The sequence below is a fragment of the Brienomyrus brachyistius genome, chromosome 2 (genome assembly GCF_023856365.1).
Source record: "Brienomyrus brachyistius isolate T26 chromosome 2, BBRACH_0.4, whole genome shotgun sequence".
Lineage (NCBI taxonomy): Eukaryota > Metazoa > Chordata > Actinopteri > Osteoglossiformes > Mormyridae > Brienomyrus > Brienomyrus brachyistius.
In genome coordinates this window covers 21,395,586-21,415,909 of record NC_064534.1, presented here as the reverse complement: position 1 = coordinate 21,415,909, position 20,324 = coordinate 21,395,586, and the positions used below count along the sequence as shown (strand labels likewise).

The 20,324-nt window shown below is 48.1% G+C and overlaps 1 protein-coding gene across 6 annotated transcripts; it reads right to left on the bottom strand.

The window, feature by feature from the left end:
• Positions 1 to 141: 141 nt before the first annotated feature.
• On the bottom strand, positions 142 to 15,724 carry golga3 (golgin A3). Of its 6 annotated transcripts, none has more exons than XM_048994054.1 (24): positions 15,621 to 15,724; positions 14,321 to 14,600; positions 13,051 to 13,275; positions 11,291 to 11,403; positions 10,496 to 11,127; positions 10,301 to 10,412; positions 9,911 to 10,217; positions 9,623 to 9,825; positions 9,395 to 9,532; positions 9,148 to 9,309; positions 8,444 to 8,812; positions 8,283 to 8,360; positions 7,941 to 8,204; positions 7,553 to 7,647; positions 7,215 to 7,431; positions 6,988 to 7,131; positions 6,708 to 6,905; positions 6,468 to 6,584; positions 6,067 to 6,206; positions 5,660 to 5,792; positions 5,460 to 5,582; positions 3,512 to 3,676; positions 3,239 to 3,399; positions 142 to 2,894 (listed from the first exon to the last, which is right to left on the bottom strand). In XM_048994054.1, exons 2-24 carry the CDS (start codon positions 14,442 to 14,444, stop codon positions 2,714 to 2,716), a joined length of 4,401 nt encoding a protein of 1,466 aa, XP_048850011.1. In that variant the 5' UTR covers positions 14,445 to 14,600; positions 15,621 to 15,724; the 3' UTR covers positions 142 to 2,713. The 6 variants fall into 6 exon arrangements, with proteins under 6 accessions (XP_048850011.1, XP_048850034.1, XP_048850043.1 ...); XM_048994077.1 differs by having other exon boundaries at positions 3,239 to 3,396; XM_048994086.1 differs by having other exon boundaries at positions 13,177 to 13,275.
• Positions 15,725 to 20,324: the final 4,600 nt, after the last annotated feature.

The window sequence follows — 20,324 nt, the reverse complement described above, 5'->3', positions numbered from 1 at the left end:
GGATAACGATGATTAAATATCATAATTGTTTATAAGCGAGTGTATATGCTTGCGTCCCCACGGTTATTCGGAAATTCTTCTATATGCTGGCACGTCCGTAAGCATTCAGAATTATTACTGATATCCACTCCTAGGCAAAAATACGATACATTAAAGAAAACTTTATTGAAGTTTGTGTAATAACATGCGCTCATAGGGCTTAACTGTAAATGGACATGTAGTTCTACATGAAATACTTTAAGTATTCTGGTTATTTCAAATAGTGATACAAGAAACCAGCATGAATTTCAGATTTTTCAGGTTACTGTTAACAAAATATTATATTGCGGTCTCATGAAAGACCCGTAACATATTTGTAATGTCAGCAGACGAGTTTTATAAACCCTGGGCGTGTACATTTGTCTCCGGTTCTAACAGCATACCTTACACACAAGTGGAATAACTTAAAATTAATACGTCCGCCCGTCTGAATTGGCGGGACGACGTCGACCGCACGAAAACCGGTTGTAACCTTCTTAACACCAACTTTTTGTATGGGATACCCTCTCTCATACATGTATGTTAAAGGTCATACCGATCAGTGTTTCCCAAACCAGTCCTCAGAGCACACTGGACGGATCCACATTTTTGCTTTATCATAGTTCCCAGCACACCTGTAATGTGTTTAAGGGTTCCGATAGCTTGGTTCAAGTGTTCTGAGAACTGGGATAAAACAAAAATGTGGACCGTTCTATTATGCCCCAAGGATGGGTTTGGAAAATACCAATATAGATTACCAATAGATGTGTTTTTAGTTTTTAATCAAGTTAAAAGACCACACACTAAATGGCATAACCAGCTTTATGAGAGGAGAAAATACAAATCATAAATTAGCCCACTTTGCATTCTATTGCATATAATTAACGCCACCAAAACACAGTAGTTTGTTGAAGTTTAACAAATAAATGAACAGGATAGCCAGTTTTAAGAAATGAAAGAGATCAAGCATTTATATACAGACTTGAAGACCTTGCACCCACTGGATTTCCGATATGTACATTGTTACAGTGAACGGTTAAAAGGGATCGCCGGTTCGCCTTCACAGCGCAGAGTACGTCAGATAGCCCAGAGAAATGAGGGGACGAACTGCCAGGCTGTCACACAAAACCAGGAGACAGAAGAGCAACACTGCTGTTTCAGAATAAAACAAAATCTAACACCAGTGACCTGGAGGCAAAGGCGACACACTCATTACACACTGACACAAGTCTGTTTTTTAAAAGTAATGAAGTGTTCGTATTCGCACAAGGTCAACAGAGTAACGGGAAAGCTAAGGGCCCGAGCTGTGCTTCAGCAAGCTGTACTGTTCATTAACAGCTTTGGAAAAGCTGTACAGTGCATCCCTGCAAAATGTTTGCAATATGGACCAATTATTTCTGCAATATACTTCATCCTCCTAAAGTTAATGTCAGTTAAAAATCCCAATCATACTGGTAACACGACCATAGAAATAAATAAAATAATATTAAACACAAGATTTAGTAAATCATTTTACACTTACAACCTTTTCTTTTTATATTTAAGGCTGCAAGAGAAGTATTATATATATATATATATATATATATATATATATATATATTAATTAAACATACTTCATAGATAACCATGAAAAAAAAGCCTCTCACCAAAACAGTATCAGCCTGAGGATATTGTATAACATTTAACGTGCAACATTCGGTATCTCCCATGTGGTCATACATCATTTATATATATTTTATACATATATATTTATTTAATTTTTTTTTTACACGTGGCACTGCTGTGCGAGCGCTCACACCCGGTAATGAAATGAGACATACATGACAAATAAACCTTGCAAATATTAATCTAACCAAAATGCAGGAAAGTCAGTGCTCATTCAGAATACTCCAATCCAAAAAAACTGTGCTTTTTTTTTTTTTTAACCCAGATACCAAAACATGAACTTTAGTTTACTACAGGACAAAGACCTAAATGGATGGAGGGCCCTGGCTACTAGTGTGAGACAGTAATTGAGTGATGGGCACATGGGGTATTAGCCAGCAGAGAGTGAGAGGAGAGCCCGACGTGTGATGTAGTGCAGGTTCGAGAATAAAACACAGCTCTCAGAGGACGGGGAGGGAATGTGATTATGTGTGGGAAGATGGAGAGATGGAGAAAGACGGGCAAACAGACAGACCGGATGGAGTCTCGCTCACAGGCACGGTGGAATTGGAAGAACAGTTCGGGAGGTATCTAGCCGTTGGAAAGCTCACTGGCAGCCATCGCTCCTCTGCACACAGAAGGAAGACGAGACAGAAACAGGACCCACAAAACAGCGGGGAACCTCGAAGGAGCAACTTCCATGTTTGTAATGTAGCAGACAGTGTAGGTACCAACCCTCAGGTACGATTAAAACCCTAATTTACCCACAAGCCTGGGCCCTCCCATTAAAGCAGCTGTCAATTAGCATGGATTTCAAATAAATTATGATAAAATTAACTATAGCGCACGCAACAGAAAAAGTTAAACTGGTAGAAAGTGTTGCTTCAATCCAAGCATTTCTGCATTGATTAGGTATGCCAAATGTTGGCTGCAGCAATCAGTGACCGGACAAAGGAAACACTTAAATTAAAATTCAAAATAAAAACCAAAAAGGTGCCAGAGTGGATAGAACTCCACTTGGGCTCTTCGTCTGGGGATCCGTCTTGAGTTACTACAACGCCCCCTCCTTGTCAGTTTCAGTGGTGTCATCCACGCCGCTGGGCGGGGCTGACCCGTTGTTATGGACGTCCAACCTGACGAGCCCCTCTTCCGCTTTGATCCATGAGGTCATGGACTCGTGCACGGTGACAGTGTGCTCCTCCATCTGCTTCTGCAGACTGTCCATCTCCTGTCTGCAGGAAATCAAACACCGTGAGCAGACTAACCACTTGCGCTGCACAAATCTGTGTCTTAAATGCGACGCCAAGACTAAAATGGACAGTATCCCTTTAGTCAGTAACTTCAGTCTAATTTCTTTTGAATACATTCAGATCTTAAATACTTATCACAGAACAAAAAGAGCGGAAATGTTGTAATGGTTTTTAAAGTGTCCTCAAGTCTGAAGTAAGATTTCAAATAAAAGAAAAAGCAATGGGGGTAGGATTACCATGCATTGTCCAACCACTGCCCGATTTAACTGACTGACAGCTTGAAATTCACACCCCCCAACACACACACAGAGAGCAGACTGTCTTACTTCAGCTGCCGTAGACAGTTGTGCAGGTTGTTCAGTGGCTCCTTGCTGATGGACGCGGGGGGCTTCAGCAGCTCATCCAGCAGGTCCGCAGGCACCGGGCAGTCAGGGATCTTCACCGGTGTCACTGGGCTGGAGGCGTCACCTTTCAGCTCCACCTTCTGCTGGTGAAGGGGGGAGGTGGAGTTACTCAAACTGTCTCTGTTCCTACAGAGCTGGTCCTGCTGGGGTTCTACAGGGAACATGGCCAGACTCCACCCTCACGCCCAGACCCACCTTCCTCAGGCGGCTCTGCTTCAGGTCCACCTTGAGCTGCTGGTTCTGCTGCAGCAGGGTGCGCATGCTGTTCCTCAGCTCCCCCACCTTGGCCTGTAGCATGAACTTATCCTTCCTGGTGCTGCCCAGCTCTTCCTGTACCACCTCCAGCTCGGCCCTGATACCCTGGAGAAAGCCACTCCGACGTCATTCACCTCTAAAACCCTTATTTAAGCATCATTCATTGCGGACTCACTCACTCAAGTGTGGAATTCTACACTTCATTTAATTGAAGTGAAGCTAATGTTTCATAATGGTCACCCATATGCATATCTCTAGTTGGCCATATCAACTCATTTAAGATGACCATCCTACCTAGATTTTTGTACCTTTTCCAAGCTCTAAGAATTTCAATTCCCAAGTCTTTCTTTAACCAACATGATTCAATTATCTAGTCCTATATTTGGCTAAACAAACACCCACATCTGAATAAGGCTGACCTTCAAAAAACAAAAGCTGCCGGTGGTTTCGCTCTTCCAAATTTTCGCTCCTACTATTGGCCTGTAAACCTGAGCTCTCGTTCATTCTGGCAATTTTTTTCATAATCGGTCTGACTGTCCTGACTGGGTAGGTACGGAAGTGCGCTCCAAGAATAAAATATCTATTCCTGCATTACTTGACTCTTCACTACCCATTCCTTCGTTGAACTCTATTAAGAACCCAGTGGTCAAACACTCCTTAAGAATATGGGCTCGATTCACGAAATGCTTTGGACTATGTGACTTACCATCCCTATCACATCAAATCATTTGTTTAAAACCGTCCACCCAGGACCCTGTTTCTCAGAATTGGCACATAAAGGGTATTATATGCTTCAGAAACCTATTTATAGATAATACTTTGGTGCCATTTGAGCTGCTAAGTAAAAAATTCAATCTCCCTAAATGCAATTTCTATAGGTATCTACAGATAAGGCACTATATCCTTTCTGTATTACCCACCTTGTCCGTATCAACGGACACAATTGTTGACATTGTCATTTCCTTAGACCCAGACTTATCTCCTTCCTACAGTATATGGAGTGGTCATGGGTTTGAGACATATACCTGTGGACAGGCTTAGGCAATCGTGATTGTCTGATTCAGTTCAAAGTTGTGCTCAATTCTGGTTGAAGATCCTTCGCACCCTGTCCCAGCATTCTGGTGTAACTTTGAAGCCAGACCCTCTGTTTGCGCCATTCAGGTTTATAGGAGGTGAAGTACAACTGGCGCCAGAAAAGCATCGTGCCCCATCTTTCGCTTCCCTACTAGCCCGGCGGCCTATCCTGTTGAAGTGGAAGGATGTTGCCCCGCCCACTCATGCTCAATGGCTAACAGACATTATGTCATGCTTAAAACTAGAGAAAAATCAGAATATCACTCCGATGCTCCAGTGAAATTGTTTTTTTAAATATGGGGAATAAATGTTTTGAATAAATTCCAGAGCTTATGAAGATGTGACTGTGAAACTCTGTTTATGCATGTTACCTACCAATGTGATGTGGGTTACGGAGGTGATGGATAGACACCTGTGTATAATCTGTTGACAGTAATGGGTGGGTTGCTTTGTGCACAATCTACTGGCAATGATTATGTGGGGATTGGATTTTGTTCTATTTTTTTAAATCTTTTTTAAAACATTTTTTCTTATTTCAGATTTTGTATTAAGGCATTACTTATTACTTATAAAGAGACTTACCCAATGATCACTCATACTTTCCCTCTGTGTGCCCTTCTAATTATCTGTATGCCATGCTTATAAAACTGCATTTAAAAGATTCTGACTGAAAATGTTTCATAACTCCAGTGCTGATCCTAGACGTCTGCCTTAGCAAACTGACTCTGGATGTGACCAAAGAGGTGAATTTCAAATGAGAGATTGGGAAGCATCACTCAGCGTCTGTGAATCCCGAAGAGGCAGCTCCACTCACCTGCAGGGAGCTCTGCAGGTTCTCTAGTTCCCTCTGGCTGCACTGCTCCGTCAGCTCCAGCTGCTGCTTTTGGGCTTCGATCTCCCGTTGCTTCTGCTCCACCTCCCATTTCAGGTCCTCCACCTGCAGGGAGAGGGTCCCATGTCAGGCCTCTGGCCTTGTATGGCCCCCCAGAGTCCTACCTTCAGCCCCGTCTCTACCTCCTGGTTGGCAAGAGGCTGCTTGCTGAGCTGTTCCTCCAACTGCTTCTGTAGGACCTGCAGCTGGACGTGGGCCTGGGCCAGCTCCTCCTGGAAGCGGGACACCTCCTGTGAGTGCCTGTCGTCCTGGCTCCTAAACAGAATTATAAAAATAATAATGATAATAAAGTTAAAGCTCCCTCAAATGGCACAAACCATTCTGAGAGTGCGTGGCAGAGGTGGAAATTTCAGGTCCAGAAAGTAAAAATCCAGTCCAAGATTTTGCTTCAACCAAGCAGCCGAGTACTCTGTGACTCTTTATACTCAAATGGTTGGTTGAAACAAAATCTTGGACTGGATTTTCACTTTCTGGACCTGAAATTTCCACCTCTGGTGCGTGGAGGGACCCGGGACTATGCCACACTCACTGCAGCTGTTCCGCTTCAAGCCGCAGGGTACTGATCAGCTCCTCTTTGGTCTGCAGGTCTTTCTTGATCTCTGCCAGCTCCAGCATGGCCGCTCTGTAGTGTCTTCGGTTGTGGGCGGCCTCCGCTTTGGCTGCAGCCAGCTGCAGGGAGAGAGAGGATATCCTGTGCCCAGACGCAAACAGGGCAACCGGCACTCCAACAGAACTGACCTTAAGGCTCATCCTGAAATCTCGAAAACCAGAGCTTCCAGAAGCACTGGCGTTAGTGTTCATGTATTCATTCAACCGTCAAGAGGTAAAACTGCCTTAAGACTCTCCCAAGCCAGACGTGACATTAATTAAGCGCATTTAATCACTGGCTCTCCGGTGTGAGTGAGTAGCTGCTGACCATGTTCTTCTCACCTGCTCTTTGAGATCTTGAACTTTGACCTTCTCCTTTTCCAGAGCAGTTTGTAGTGACTGGACCAGCTGTCTCATCTGCTCGTCTTCCTCCTCTTTACGTTTCAAAACAGCTTGGACCTTCGAGGGAAAGAAAAAAAAAAAACCAAACCATTTAAAGCAGTAATTAGAGAAGAAAAGCAAGCCTAGTCTACCAGCAGAAGAGCTCTAGTGTGGTGGGAGCTCAGGGGCCAGAGAAATCACCTGCAGGTTGAGCTGGACCAGGTCTGCTTCCCTTTTGGCCAGGGCCGTCTCCAGGATGTTGGCGTGTTCTCGCAGGGCATTATGGGACTGCCCCAGCCCTGCCAACTTCCCCTTCTCGTGTTCCAGCTCCAGAGACAGTTTCTTATTGGCCTCCTCCAAACGCCGCATCCTTTTCTTAAAGCACCTGGACTCCTGCAGCTGCACACACACAGAATTTGATCAAAGGCCAATTCGCATCAGGCATGCTCCTCACCATTGGCTCCCATGCCCAGGATCTCACCTCGTCTTCCAGCTCTAGGACTTTCTCCTGGTACTCCTCCAATTCTGTACTAGTGAGAGTGATGACCTCCTGTAGCTCCTTCTCCAATGCTGCCTTGCTGTGGTTGACTGTCTGAAGTTCGGACTGAAGGGAGTCTATTTTCTCCTGGAAAAGTTGGGAGGCATCACCGTCATAAAGCTGCCTTCAAAAAGGATCAGAGGAACCATCTGCTGCTTCGAAAGGCCTACCTGTAAGGCCTGGTCGTTACCCCCATCTGAGACCTGGGCCTTGAGTTTGGTTAGCTCCGCCTCTGCAGCCTCTTTGTCGGTGAGCGCCTCTTGCAGGCGGCGGCTCAGGATGCCCACCGCTGTCTCGTAGGCCTTGTGCTTGGCCTTCATCTCCTTCTGGGCGCTGGTCAAGTCCGTTCCCAGCTTCTTCATCCTCACCTTCTGTTCAGAGATGGCCCTGAGGGCACAAGAAGCCACGGGACGTTGATCAGGTCCAGACACACGCAAGAAGGCCCCCCACATGTGACAGACCGGCCTGTGCACAGCGTCAATGGACACCACCATCCCTGCGCTCTCACTTTTTGGCTTCTTGCTGCATCTGCTCCACTTGGTTCCTCAGCTCCCGGTTCTCCTCGGTCACAGTGGCCAGCTGGTTTCGATCCAGCTGCAGCGACTGTCAACGGACCGGTACTTTGGTCAACAAGGAAAACCTAACTGAGGTTTCAGAGTTTCTGCTCGAAGAACCATTGGGTGCACCGGGCCTAACGCCTAGTAAGGCTCAGGAACTGGGCCTGCCATTGTGACTACATTGCAGGTTAATAACCCCCCCCAGGGAAGAAAACTAAGGGAACACGATTTCCGTGTTCCAGCTATTTAACCACTCTCGATTGTTTAGGGCCAGATGGCACAGCCCTCATCGCCCACCGTCTCCTGGCTCAGCCTGGGCCACTTTGCCGGGACACCTACCTGAATCTGAGCCTCCAGCTGGTCTCGCTCGCCCTGGATGGCCTGCAGGTGTCCCTCCAAGCTGCTCATCTGCTCCTGGACACGGGACGCCTCGGCCTTGAGCCTCTGCAGTTCCAGCTCGGCCGCTGCCTTCTCCCCCTGGGCACTGAGCACCTCCTGCTTCAGCTCCTTCACCTCAGCCAGCAGCCTCTTCTTGGAGGCTTTCAGCTCGCTGATCAGCTGGTCTTTGGAGGTGGCGTCCCTGCGGTAGGCTTCCACCATCACCTGCAGGGTAGGCGAGGAGTGGAGTTTGAGTGCCGCCCCTGCAGAGGATCACAGGGTGGTGTGGCACGGGCCGCGTACCTTCTGCTGCGTGTATTGTTCCTTCAGCTTCTGGGCCTGCTTCTTCAGAACGCCGTTCTCCTTCTGCATGCTTTCCACCTTGAGGATGAGCAGGGAGACGGTCATGTCAGTGACACCCCCGGCTCGCCCCTGCAGAAGTACGGACCGGCCGCAGCTCTCACCTGAGAAGCCTTGACCTGAACTTCCTGTCGGAGCTGATCTAACACATCGGCAGCCACCAGCACGCCCTCGCCCAGTCTCTGTGCTCCCTCATCCAGCTCGCCCTTGTCGGCCCGCGCCGCCTGCAGCGCCACCTCCAGGACAATCTTCTCATTTTGCAGGAACTGGATGGCATCCTCCTTGGCAGTAGCGTCCTCCTGCAGCTCAGCCAGCTGGGCCTCCAGCTCCAGGTAGCGGGCCTCCAGCTGGTCCAGGGAGCGCTCTTTGGTCTGGAGGCTTTCCTGGGTGCTGGTCAGCTGCCTCATCAGCTCCAGGTGTTCCTTCTGCAGGGCCTCCAGCTGCACATCCTTCTGGGTCAGCATCAGCTTCACCTGCATGCATCAGCAACATCAGCGCAGCCCGGCAGTCGCCCTGGCAACATGAAGCTACAGGGATCTAACAGGCTGAACATCAGGAGGCAGCCTGAAAGGGCTCATTGTGTCAGTAGTTTCTGCTGATTTTAAAAGCGAGTTATTTTTTAATAGCTCAACTTCTCCAAGGTCACCATCATTCATTTATTGAGTTTTCTCTTCACCCTGTCAATGACCAGCTGGTACCACGGTGATACATCATGGAGCTGGCAACCCCCTCTCGATATCTCTGGAACCGTGGATCACCTCTGATCACCCGGAATCACCCAGGATCCAGACCAGCAGGTCCGACCTACCTGCTCTAGCTCCCGTTCCAGGGAAGTAGCCGAGCTGGCCAGTTTCTGCAGGTGTTCCCGCTCCTCCTCGAATTCCTCCAGCTTGTGTTGGAGGTCATCTTCAACCATGGACTTGGCATCCTGGATTTGCATGAAGGCGGCCTCCTGGTCCAGCATGTCAGCCTGAATCCGAACAGGGTAAGAGGTTGGCGCCGGGGGTGCAGGGATGGGGTGGGGCAAGGGGGGCTGGCCGTGGGTGAGGACTGACCTCGATGCTCTGGAGCTGAGCAGCAATGCGCTCCTTCTCCTTAATGGAGCGGTGCTGCGTCTCTGTCAGCTGATGGGACAGGCTCACATTCTCTAGCTTCAGGTGCTCCAGCTCTCCGGCCTGTGTCATTTTCCCTGCCTGGGTGAAACCAAAGACACAGAACTCCCTCCAGCAGTGTCCTCCACTTCCATCCGACAGGATCAAGCCTCAGGAACGTCTTGCACGCACCTGCATGTTGGCCATCTCGCTCTGCAGCCGCACCCGGGCCTCCTGTGCCAGGGCCAGCTGCTGCTGATACCACTGACGGACGTGCTGCAGGGAGGCGATCTCAGCCTGCGAGGCCTTCAGCTTGCTCTGCAGGCTGCTGCGCTCCAGCTGCACCTGCTGGAGTTGGCCCTGCAGGCTGCCCATTTGCTGACGCAGGTCCTGGACTGCACCACAGACCCCGGTTAAGCCCCCGCAGCTGTGAGTAAATCACCCGGGAGAACCTCCTGCTTCAGAGGAGGAGATACATACCCGACTTGTCCCTGGACGCCACCATCTGCTGCATCTCCTCCAGCTTTCCCATGAGCCTCTGGTACTGCTGCTCTGCCACCTGCAGGTCATTGGCCAGCGATGCCAGGCTGGTGTTCTTACTCTCCAGGCTGCCCTGGAGCTCCACCATGGCCCGCTCCAGCTGGGAGCAGCTCTGCCGCAGTGCCCCCACCTCCGTGCTGAGGGAGCTCTGCTTCTCCTGGCTGGCTTGGGACAGCTCCGCCTGGGCCTGTAGCTGGGCGCTGACGGCAGCCAGCTGGGCCTGGAGCTCTGTCTTCTCCTTGAGGGCCTGGGGTGGGAGGGGGGGTGTCAGGGAGAACATGCAGACTGGCCCTGTGAACTGGGGGAACGCCTGTGAATAGACTCTCTCACCTGGTTGGCCTCTGAAGACAGGCTCTCCAGCTGGCCCTCCAAGCGCATCTTCTCCTTCAGAACCTGCAGCATTTCGTCATGGCCACCCATCACGGAGCTTCCCATGGACACGCTGTAGAGGGCATAGGAATGCTCAGATGGCGCCCCCCCACGGGCCCAGCCGCCTCCCCCCCACCCCGACCAGCCGCCACGCACCTGCTGGAGAAGCTGTCCCTGCGGCTGCGTGGCTCCCCATCAACCTCCGGCTCACGCTCCTGCAGCCGCTGCTCCTCCTCCGCGGCATGTAACACCTCCCTCAGGGACGGGAAGTGGCCCACCTCTTCGGGAGCCAACTCCTGGCCGTTTATGGTGTATGGCGCCCCCTGGGGCACTGCATAGGTCCCCGCGATCGACAGGCTGCTGTAGGACGAGCTGTCGCTGTCGTTGCCGTCTGCCCGGGCCCCGTCCACTTCATAAGTCTCTGACGCAGCGCTGACCTCCGACACCGTGGACGACGTGCTCCTGGTGGACTGCAGGGAGCTGGAGGAGGTGTCTGCCGCAACACCTCCCACACCGGCCCCCCCACCTCCCACTGCCTCGGGGCTCCTGTAGTCGGCCAGTGAATGGATCCTGCTGGAGTGCGGGGCTTTCCTTGGTGCCGCCTTGCGCTCACGGGGGGCTGGTATGCCCAGGCTGCCCAGCTTGGGGCCCCGTGGTACGCTGGTCCGCAAGAAGGAGTACTCCTTGGTCATGGAGACGGTGCTGGCTCGGGGGAGACTCTCGGGGTGCAGCATCAGCTCCGGGTCCAGAGTGCTGGAGGTCCGGCTTCTGGGTGTGGAGTGGCAAGACTGGAGGAAGAAGTGTCTTTAGGTTTAAGACTCGCCCAGCCCACACAGGCCCCCAGCCCACACAGGCCCCCAGCCCACACAGGCCCCCAGCCCACACAGGCCCCCAGCCCACACAGGCCCCCAGCCCACACAGGCCCCCAGCCCGCTGAGCTGATCCACTCACCCGCTCCTGATGCCTCTTCACCCTGTACTGCTTCAGCTGTTCCTCCAGACGACGCCGGGCAGCCAGGCGGATCTGCTCCTCGCTCTCAAGCTCTAAGGAGGGCTCCACAGTGGCTATGGGGAGAGGAACTTTAAAAGCGGGCAGGGCCGACGGGGATGTGGCGGGCAGTTTGGTGGGCAGGAGGTGAGGTCCTTCAAGCTGCTGCCCGGACTCCAAGTGGGGCACACAGATCCCCCCCCCCTCGATTACATAACCAAACCACTGAAAGACTAACTATTAAAGACCCCCCCCCCCCACATTTCACGGGTGGTGTGCAGCTTGAATGACAGCACAGACTCCAAACTGCCTGGCTCTGGGTACATGCAGTCAGTATGGGCACAGCAAAGAGACACACACACCCCCAGCACCTCACATGCAGGAATGGTAAATGGACTGCATTTACATGGCGCTTTTCTACTCTTACGAGTAGAAAATGGCACCGACCTGCACACCGGGAACAATTTGGGGTTCAGTGTCTTGCGTAAGAACACTTCGATGGGGTCAGGAGGAACCAGGGCTCGAACCTGCAACCCTCCGGTTGCTGAACGGTAGCACTACTTCCTGCGCCACCATCTTCCCCACACATGCAGGACAATTGCTTGGGGGAGGCTGTGTTAGTTTGCACCGGCATTCCTCGGACACCCCCTCTAATCTGGATGGGTACCAGGGGACTGCAAATGGCATTCACGCATGTAATACTACGACCATGAATATAAGAGACAGGAGAAGGGGGACGATACCCCCCCCCCAGGAATGAGTGTGACCCTGCAGCTGTGTTGCCCTCACCTCCGTCCTTTTCAGCGACAGAGCTTGGCCAGCTCAGGAGAGCATGGCAGGAAAGCCAGACTAATGTAACGGCACAAAGATACCGCGGGAGTACAGACGCCGGCACAGGATCAAAGCACCGCCAAATAGTAAACCAATGCTAAACGCCGCCTGAATATGCAGGGAAAACGGACTCCCTGAATCAACGGAGAGGACAGAATACGACGAGAGCCGTTCAGAAAAACAAAGTGGGGAACATTACAGAAAAAGCATCTCTAAACTGCACAGAGGGAGAGCAGGAGACGGCATTTTCACACAAACAAACCCGCTACCATAGAGACCAGCTGCAAATGATGCTGTGTTCTGCTCTCTAACACAGTGAGTGTGAGAGGCACATACAGGGCCGGGATACTGAGTTTATCATTTTACACAAGCTGTGGCGGCACAAAATACCCCCCTTCTTCAATATAGTGCCCTTTTACCAAAAACTTCAAGGTAAACCAATACAAGAGCAGCTAACTGGAAACCACAGCTTAAGAGAGACTACAGGGACAAACACTGCTGTCATCAGCACGGCATCTCGCCAGTCATATTTAACGTTTACCACATTACAGAGCTAATGGCGACCACGTTCCAGAGAAAGGGGTCAGAAAGATGCCGACTGCAGGTTTTAAAAGCTTAGCCACAGTCACTGTGCATGTTTTAACAGGACAATAGCCAACATACCATTAGAGGTGGGGGAGGAACAACCAAGGCTCTTTAAAACAAGCCCACTACCGTTAACCACCCAAAAAAGGACAAGAGGGGGGCAGAAGGGAGGCTGGTTAGCACCACTTCAGCACAAGCAAGGGGGGATTAAGAGGGAGGATTTGGTCAGCCACGGAACATACCAAAATAGCAAAAAGAAGGGGTTGCGGGGATGGGGGACGGGCAGCACTCGGAGCACGTATGCTTACACAATTCAGTCTCCTGCATAGGTATGCTTATTCTGAGCGACAGCAGCGAGTCGCCCGAGCGAACGGCACCCTCGCCATTAGCGCCCTCAGGCCCCCTCGCTAGGCTGTGACAGAAAGCGGCCACACCTGGAGACAGCTCTGCGCTGGGGGGGGCTTGCGGAGGAGGGGGGTCGTGCCCTCTGGCCGCTCTGTGTCCATTAGGCGCCTCCTCTGGCTGGACGGGACCTGGGAAGGAGGGAGCGACAGAACCAGGAAGTCAGTGGCTCAGGGGGCGAGGTCCGGGTGACTCCCAAGGCCACTGCTTAGCCTCCTTTGGCCGGCTCATCCAGAGAAACATTACAGAGAGATTTATAGTGTAAAATAACACACTAGTCGCTTATCGAGCAGCCGATTTAGAACATGTGCTTGAAGATTAGCCACTTTGACACGGGTTAAGCTACCTGCCCCCATTCCTCAACCTGGGGATGCCAGGACATCATTAGCATGCGTCATACGTCGTACAGCTCCTTCGGGGGGGTGGCGATATTCCGTTGTCCCCCCCAGACAGGCTCAGCAGAGCAGCCCGTTCATCATCTCTACCGAGGGCTGCGATCCAGCCAGTTAAGGGATGTGTAACTAGAGACCAGGGCCAACACCCAGCAGGACGTGGCAGGCGATGGAGACCAGTCGTCTGCTAAGCCTGCAGCGAGGGCACCACGCCCATGTCTGTGCCAACCGCCACAGCTGGGCTTGCTAAAACTGACGACACGTCCAGCTGCCAGCTGGCTGCTCTTAAACCCCAAACCCAGGCACAAGTTAGCCGCCGCTGCATTCTGCACTCGCAGACTTTCCCCACAAGGCACTCTCTATGCAAGAAATACAACAAGAATGAAAGGCATTTTAATTTCCTTTCATTATCCATTTACTGTGCTAGAGCAAACTACACCGACACAAATGTTCAAACCCTCCCTCAGCACTCAGTGTGACTCGATTCCTTTTTTTCCCCACAACGTCCAGCCTTTGTTTGGCACAAAACGCTTGACTGAAACGGCGAATGCCGCATGCAGCACCTCCATTGTACAAAGCCGATTCAACGCCAGTCATCTCTGCCGAGCTTGACGGGTGATGAAGGCCCCACACCATGCACACGGAGAACCACGCTTCAGAGGCATGCGTCAGAGGTAATTAAAACGCAACTGTGTGAAGCGACACTCTCAAGCAACCTGCCCACTCAAACTGTCAAGAATGATTGATGTTAATTTATATGGAGGATGTTTACAACAGTGCTCACCATTAACCATGTCCCCAGCAGGGTCCAGCTTTCCCACTGTTCCCAGGTGACCGGTAGCGGGATCCGCATCACTCTCTTTGGTTTGCGGCACCAAATCCTTTGGTGGGGATTCAACTTCCATCATTGCGTCCAACTGTCACCAAAGGCCAATCTGGGATGGAGTGCTCCTGCACGCCGTCCACACAAGTGAGACTGCTGGTTGTTATTACACCATCCTCATGCTGCAGTTGCTAAAGGGGAGTACTGGTATGAGCCGATTTCCAGGGAAGAGAATCCAGTGCTGTGGGTTATGTAAGGAAACACCTTTAGGTCACCAAGATAGCAACAAATACTAATCACAAAGACACTGCAATGTGAACAAAACTTAGAGGTGGCAGGCGATCAAACGTGTAACGATAACAGTTCAAATAAATACGAAAAGGAAATGTAAAACTACAGCATTTAATATTCATTATAATACTTAACCTTATAAGCCATTAAAGGTCTCTACTGATGAGAATGAAAAAAATCATACGCGGTTTCTGTGCCAAGACAGTAATAAAAACAGCGTAACATATCAAACCAGCGGAACAGGGGGCGGATTCGATTTCCCCGGGGACCTTTGTCTAATAACAGTAAAACTACGCAAAGCGAAGAGTATTGGTTCAAGTACCATAGAGAAGGTATGCTGGTGTACCATCGAAATAGACGCTTACCCTGAATTATACGAGCTCTCGAGGGGTTACTGAATCAAACCCGTTTGGATACATGTAAATAAATGATACAGGCGGGGCTGTGCTAAACGGCTCACGGTGCAGATCCAATTCACTTTACCGGCATGACATCTCCATCGAAAGACTCACCTTCGCACACTAACTGGTCACGCCGGCTCGGTTACGCTGAAATCCCTTAAACCTAACCTGATTAACAACATGACACGCATCACAAGACATGCGCGCAAGAATGACTAAACCAGCTACGATAGCTAATCAGCTAACCTGATCTTTGCTTACCAACTCGCCACAAGGCATCATTCCTAGGTTGTCGCGACATAGCTAGATCCTATCCGGAAATTAATGTGGCTAACTGTAGCTAAACTAAGATTACATATCATTTTTTATAAACTAACCTAAACTAGCTGGCTAATCTGCTAGCCTGTTTCGTTGCGGCAGTTTTAGACACAGACGCAAATTTGGACTACTAATCAGCCAGGTTTGACCAGAATTTAGCGCGTTTCATCACGGCGTTTGGAAGCCAGGGTAAAATGAGTGTTATTCAGACACAAATAGACAAGCAGAAATATTTATAATAATACACACACCTCCTTTTTCTATACGTGTTTCTCCCTTTTCCCTATACGTGGCCGAATGAGTTCCGCCCCTTTAATACTTCCGGTCTGCAACAAGCGGCCACAGAACAAAAAATAAAATGCAATAAAACAGCACCTACTTATCTCGACATACACCACAGAAAAAATATGCTCACAAGATGTGATAAGCGAACACGTTTAATATGGCTAATTTACATACATGGTGTCTCCGGTGTATATTTTTTAAATTATATGTTACAAGGAGGACACACCGACTCGAGCAGTAATACCGGACGGACATTCTCAGTTTCCGGTCTCTGAGGGGTGTGTTGTCTGTTTTGCTATGCTAGAGCTCTGTCATGTTATTCTCTGATTTTATTAGTCTGCCCCTTATAGGGACACCAAGACTTAACCTGCCCTTAACCCTTCGAGAAACCACAAATTAAATTATGCTGTTTTCGGTTAACCAAATAATTTTCTATCCAGATGGTTTGTGACGGGACTAAATGGATTAAGCATCCACCACTTCCACTACATGTCTTAAACCAGTCTTTTGGCCACCATTCCGTATCAAAATGAACCACGTCATGTTTGCTATAATTAGTGGAATACAGTTGTATAAATGAAGTAAACATCCAGTCGCTAAATTTGCGCATTTTGTACTTGTACTGTAGCTCTACACTGGATACGGGGCTGTGGTAGATGGATTGTTTTTAAAATGATGGATAAGGAAATGAATGATATATAAGGAATGCTGTTTACTGCATTGCAGCCTGAGATTAGTATTAAATTGGTTCTTTGTGTTTTTCTGAATTGCCCAACGTCAGCCGCTTTTGTTTTGTTTTATTTCTTAATTAACCACCATGCTGTATTTTATTACAGTTTACATAAAAAAGCTTAATCTTCGGTTTTGTCCTGAGAGTTGTTTCTAATTGTTTAACCACGTTATTAATTTTTATACATCAGGTAGAATGTCGTTTGGGAGGATATTTTGTAAATGAAAAACACGGTAACTTGTGAGAGCGTGGCATTGCCTGGATCTTGCCCCAAGTTGTCATCCTGAAGCCAGGACCATTGGTGCAAACCTTCCTGGCTAGCATGTGAATGCACAGAGCATCTGTAATCACTTTGACGTTTGTTTTTCGGTCACATCAAGAATAAGCCTACCATACCGATTTGCCATCTTGTGTTGGTATTGTGGTTTTTGTTCACTTAAGTTAATTCTGTAAGTTAAGTCTCGCTTGTAATGGAAATACTTTTACTTTAGTTGTACTGTTAATACTTAGTCAGGCATTGTACAGCAATAAGCATACCACTGCATGTCGTACTTTGTATGTGACTAAAGTTGAATTTTATTACATTGTTGGTTATATTTACCATGACCACAAATGTTCCCTGTTCGCAGACCGCTGGGCCATCCACGACACAGGAGAGTGAGGAAACGGTTTCTGTTTGCTCAGAAATGCTAGCCGTATAAACTTAAATGTTATTCGCTGCAAAATAGTTTAGTCTCTTCCTTATAAACCCATGCAGTATTTGCTGTGTACAGGAGTCTGAAGAACTAGGAGGGTGACACTCAGCCCTCATCAGCACAACCCGCATGTACTCAGACCGTCAAAGGAAGAAGGTAATAAACTGTTTAATGTAATTCATAAGAATGAATGAATAATTCTTATTTTTTCCTTCTAATGAGACAGATATCCGTGCTATTTACAAGAGGTATTTGATCCAGGAAATATAAGTTGGAAAAGCAGACCTTGAATATAGACAACTGAAAATAAAAAAGCTGGAGAGAGATGTAAGTGGTTAACATCACTTTAATGTCTACATTCAGTGTTCACTGTTGTAAATGCTGCCCCCAACAGGATATGAAAGATTAAATAAAAATGAAGAAATGTCTCTAATTGTTGTTTCTTGGGGGGGGGGGGAAATACATAAATTAAATTTACAACAAAATCAACCAAAATCTGTGTTTGTGTACACTCTACCATCCATGTGGTCTTCTACTGCTATGCCCTCTTCCCATTGCTCATCCTGCATCATTATTGGCATACACTCCTGCTGCAGTATTGCTACATCATGCATAATTGCATAGGCTACTACAATGTCAAGCGTTCTGTATGGTGTAACTCTGAAATGCTGCAGGCAGTTAAACCTGGATTTTAACTGTCCAAATGTCATTTCAATGCGTGCCCTTGTCTTACAATGGGCATGGTTGAAATATCTTTCTGCTTGTATTGCCGGATCTGTATATGGTGTGAGAAGAGTAGACATGGGTACCCTCTGTCACCAAGCAGCACACCAGGAAAAATTCCTACAACAGAATGAATGTAAACACATTAGACTGTAGTATAATAAACTGTAGTGTATTTGTGAATTTTAGTTGACTTACTTGCTGGAGCCTTTATCCTCATGTGTGTACAGTCAATGGCTCCAATGACGTTAGGAAAGACTGACAAATTAAATTCAGTTACTTGTCAGGTAACGATTTATGTGTTGTAATTGAGTAGATGTTTAAAGATTCAGCACCATTAATTCCAAAGAAAGTTTCCTTAATGGCAAGAATTCCTCGGTGGCCAGGAAAGGTAATGAATACGTTTAAAAAGGACTTTAACGCAAAGTAAACCTTCCTGATTTCACGGCACACTGTAGCTTTGCTTAAATGTTCAGCACCCCCCACACTTCACAGAAATGAACCACTGGCAAAGTAACGCAAAGCGATACACAAAGACTGTGCAACCGTAAGGGCTTTAGAGCGACGTGTGTTTTTAGAAATGTAAGGTTCCAATAACTGACACAAATGTGCAATACTGCATCTACTAAATCTATAGCGCTCGTATAAATAATCATCCGGAAAATGCAACGGATCTATCCTGGGCCGAAGTACTTGTGGAACCTGTTGCCTTAAAGCTCTACGAATGAGCCGCGCTCCCTCATCAGCTGGATTATGAATAAACGGGCACGCCATGGTTATTCATGTGAAAGCCTTCAATGCACTCCTTGTCATTTTAAACTTTCTGAGTAATTGGAATCATCTGCATGTAATCTGTAATAATTTTATATAGGAAGGTCGATGTGTGTGAGTGAGGGAGAGAGAGAGTGAGAGAGGGAGAACAGTATTAGAATATTCCCAGCCACGCAGAATGTCGTGCTGTGACATCACATGACTTGTCCAATCATATTCATCAAGTTAAAATAAGCTTCACAGCTAACCTGCCACGGAGCAGGCTTGTCCAAGAGCATATGTTGACATAGTAACTAAGCGGAGCTTCAAGTTAGCCTCGTTCGTGGAACCGAATTTGAAAAAATTAAGTCGAAATAAGCCTGGCTTTTGAGGTTAGCTCGCTTCGTGGAACAGCCCCCTGGTGTGTTTCTTTCGTTTGACTTCTCCAAACACTGAGCACGTCTTGGTATCTCCTCCTGAGTAGGTACATAGTGCACCGTTCGCGATGGACTCTGTCTCCCCCTACTGCTACATCGCGTTATCTCCAGCTCTGTAAGAAGGTTTCTCGAACAGCACGTTGTTGTGTGCCTCGCACACCATTTACACCTATGGGCAATCTGCTAACTCCGATTAACCTCAGAATGTTTTTGGGCTGGGGGGATGAAGAGGGACGGGAGTACCCAGAGGAAACCCCAGAATGACATAGGGAGAACATGCAAACTACACACACATGGAACCCTGGCGGAGATTCGAACCCATATTTCAGAGGTGTGTTGTTGTTGATGATGATGATGATGATGATGATGATGATGATAATAATAATAATAAAATGCCTCACACCTCTGAAATATGGGTTCAAATCTCCGCCTGGGGTCCATGTGTGTAGAGTTTGCATGTTCTACCCATGTCATCGTGGGGTTTCCTTTGGGTACTCCTGTTACTACTATACAGCTATTTATTTATTAATAATTAATAGCTGTATAGTAGTAGTGTGACCCTAGACAGGATAAATGGTTGAAAGACGGATGGATGAATGGAATAATGACATTGGTTTCTAAATCAGATTCTTCATTGTCCCATCACCTGGAATGGGAGTAGAGTTCCCAGTGTTTAGATTGACCAATTTCTCTGTTCAAGAGAAAAACAAAGAGAATAATTAATTATCAATTTAGTGCGAGTTATTGAAGTTTCCACAAATTAAATGAAAAAGAAGAAAAAGATCGCCTTGTCTATAGACAACTCATTTACAATAATGCTGCATTTTAATTTTCAAATGGCCGTAAAAGAGGCGAGTCATTGTTGAACATGAAACGATTAAACCCCCCCCCACACACACACACACACACACACACACACACACACACACACACACACACACACACACACACACACACCTCACACCAGAGGTACTCCTATCCTAAATGACCCCAGCCATTATATTCCAATACTTGGGGAGGGGGGGTTACAAGGTTAATAATAAACGAATGAATAAGGACTAACCCCATTTTGTCGACACTCAGCGTGCTTTTTACTAGTTTGGCGATTAAACTGTTAAGGTAAGTCGAACGGCATGGAAGGGTGTTCCGTCCCGCCATGCACCGGACATTAGCGTAAATCATTAATATGATCCAATTGCATGAACCACACGTGGTCCACGTTACATTTATGCTTGGAGATTTTCGCTGCATCCAGAATAAAGCGAACGAAAATTGAGTACGCTAGTCTACTTCTGAAAATGAATAACAGACGTAGCTCGACAAATGGACTGTACC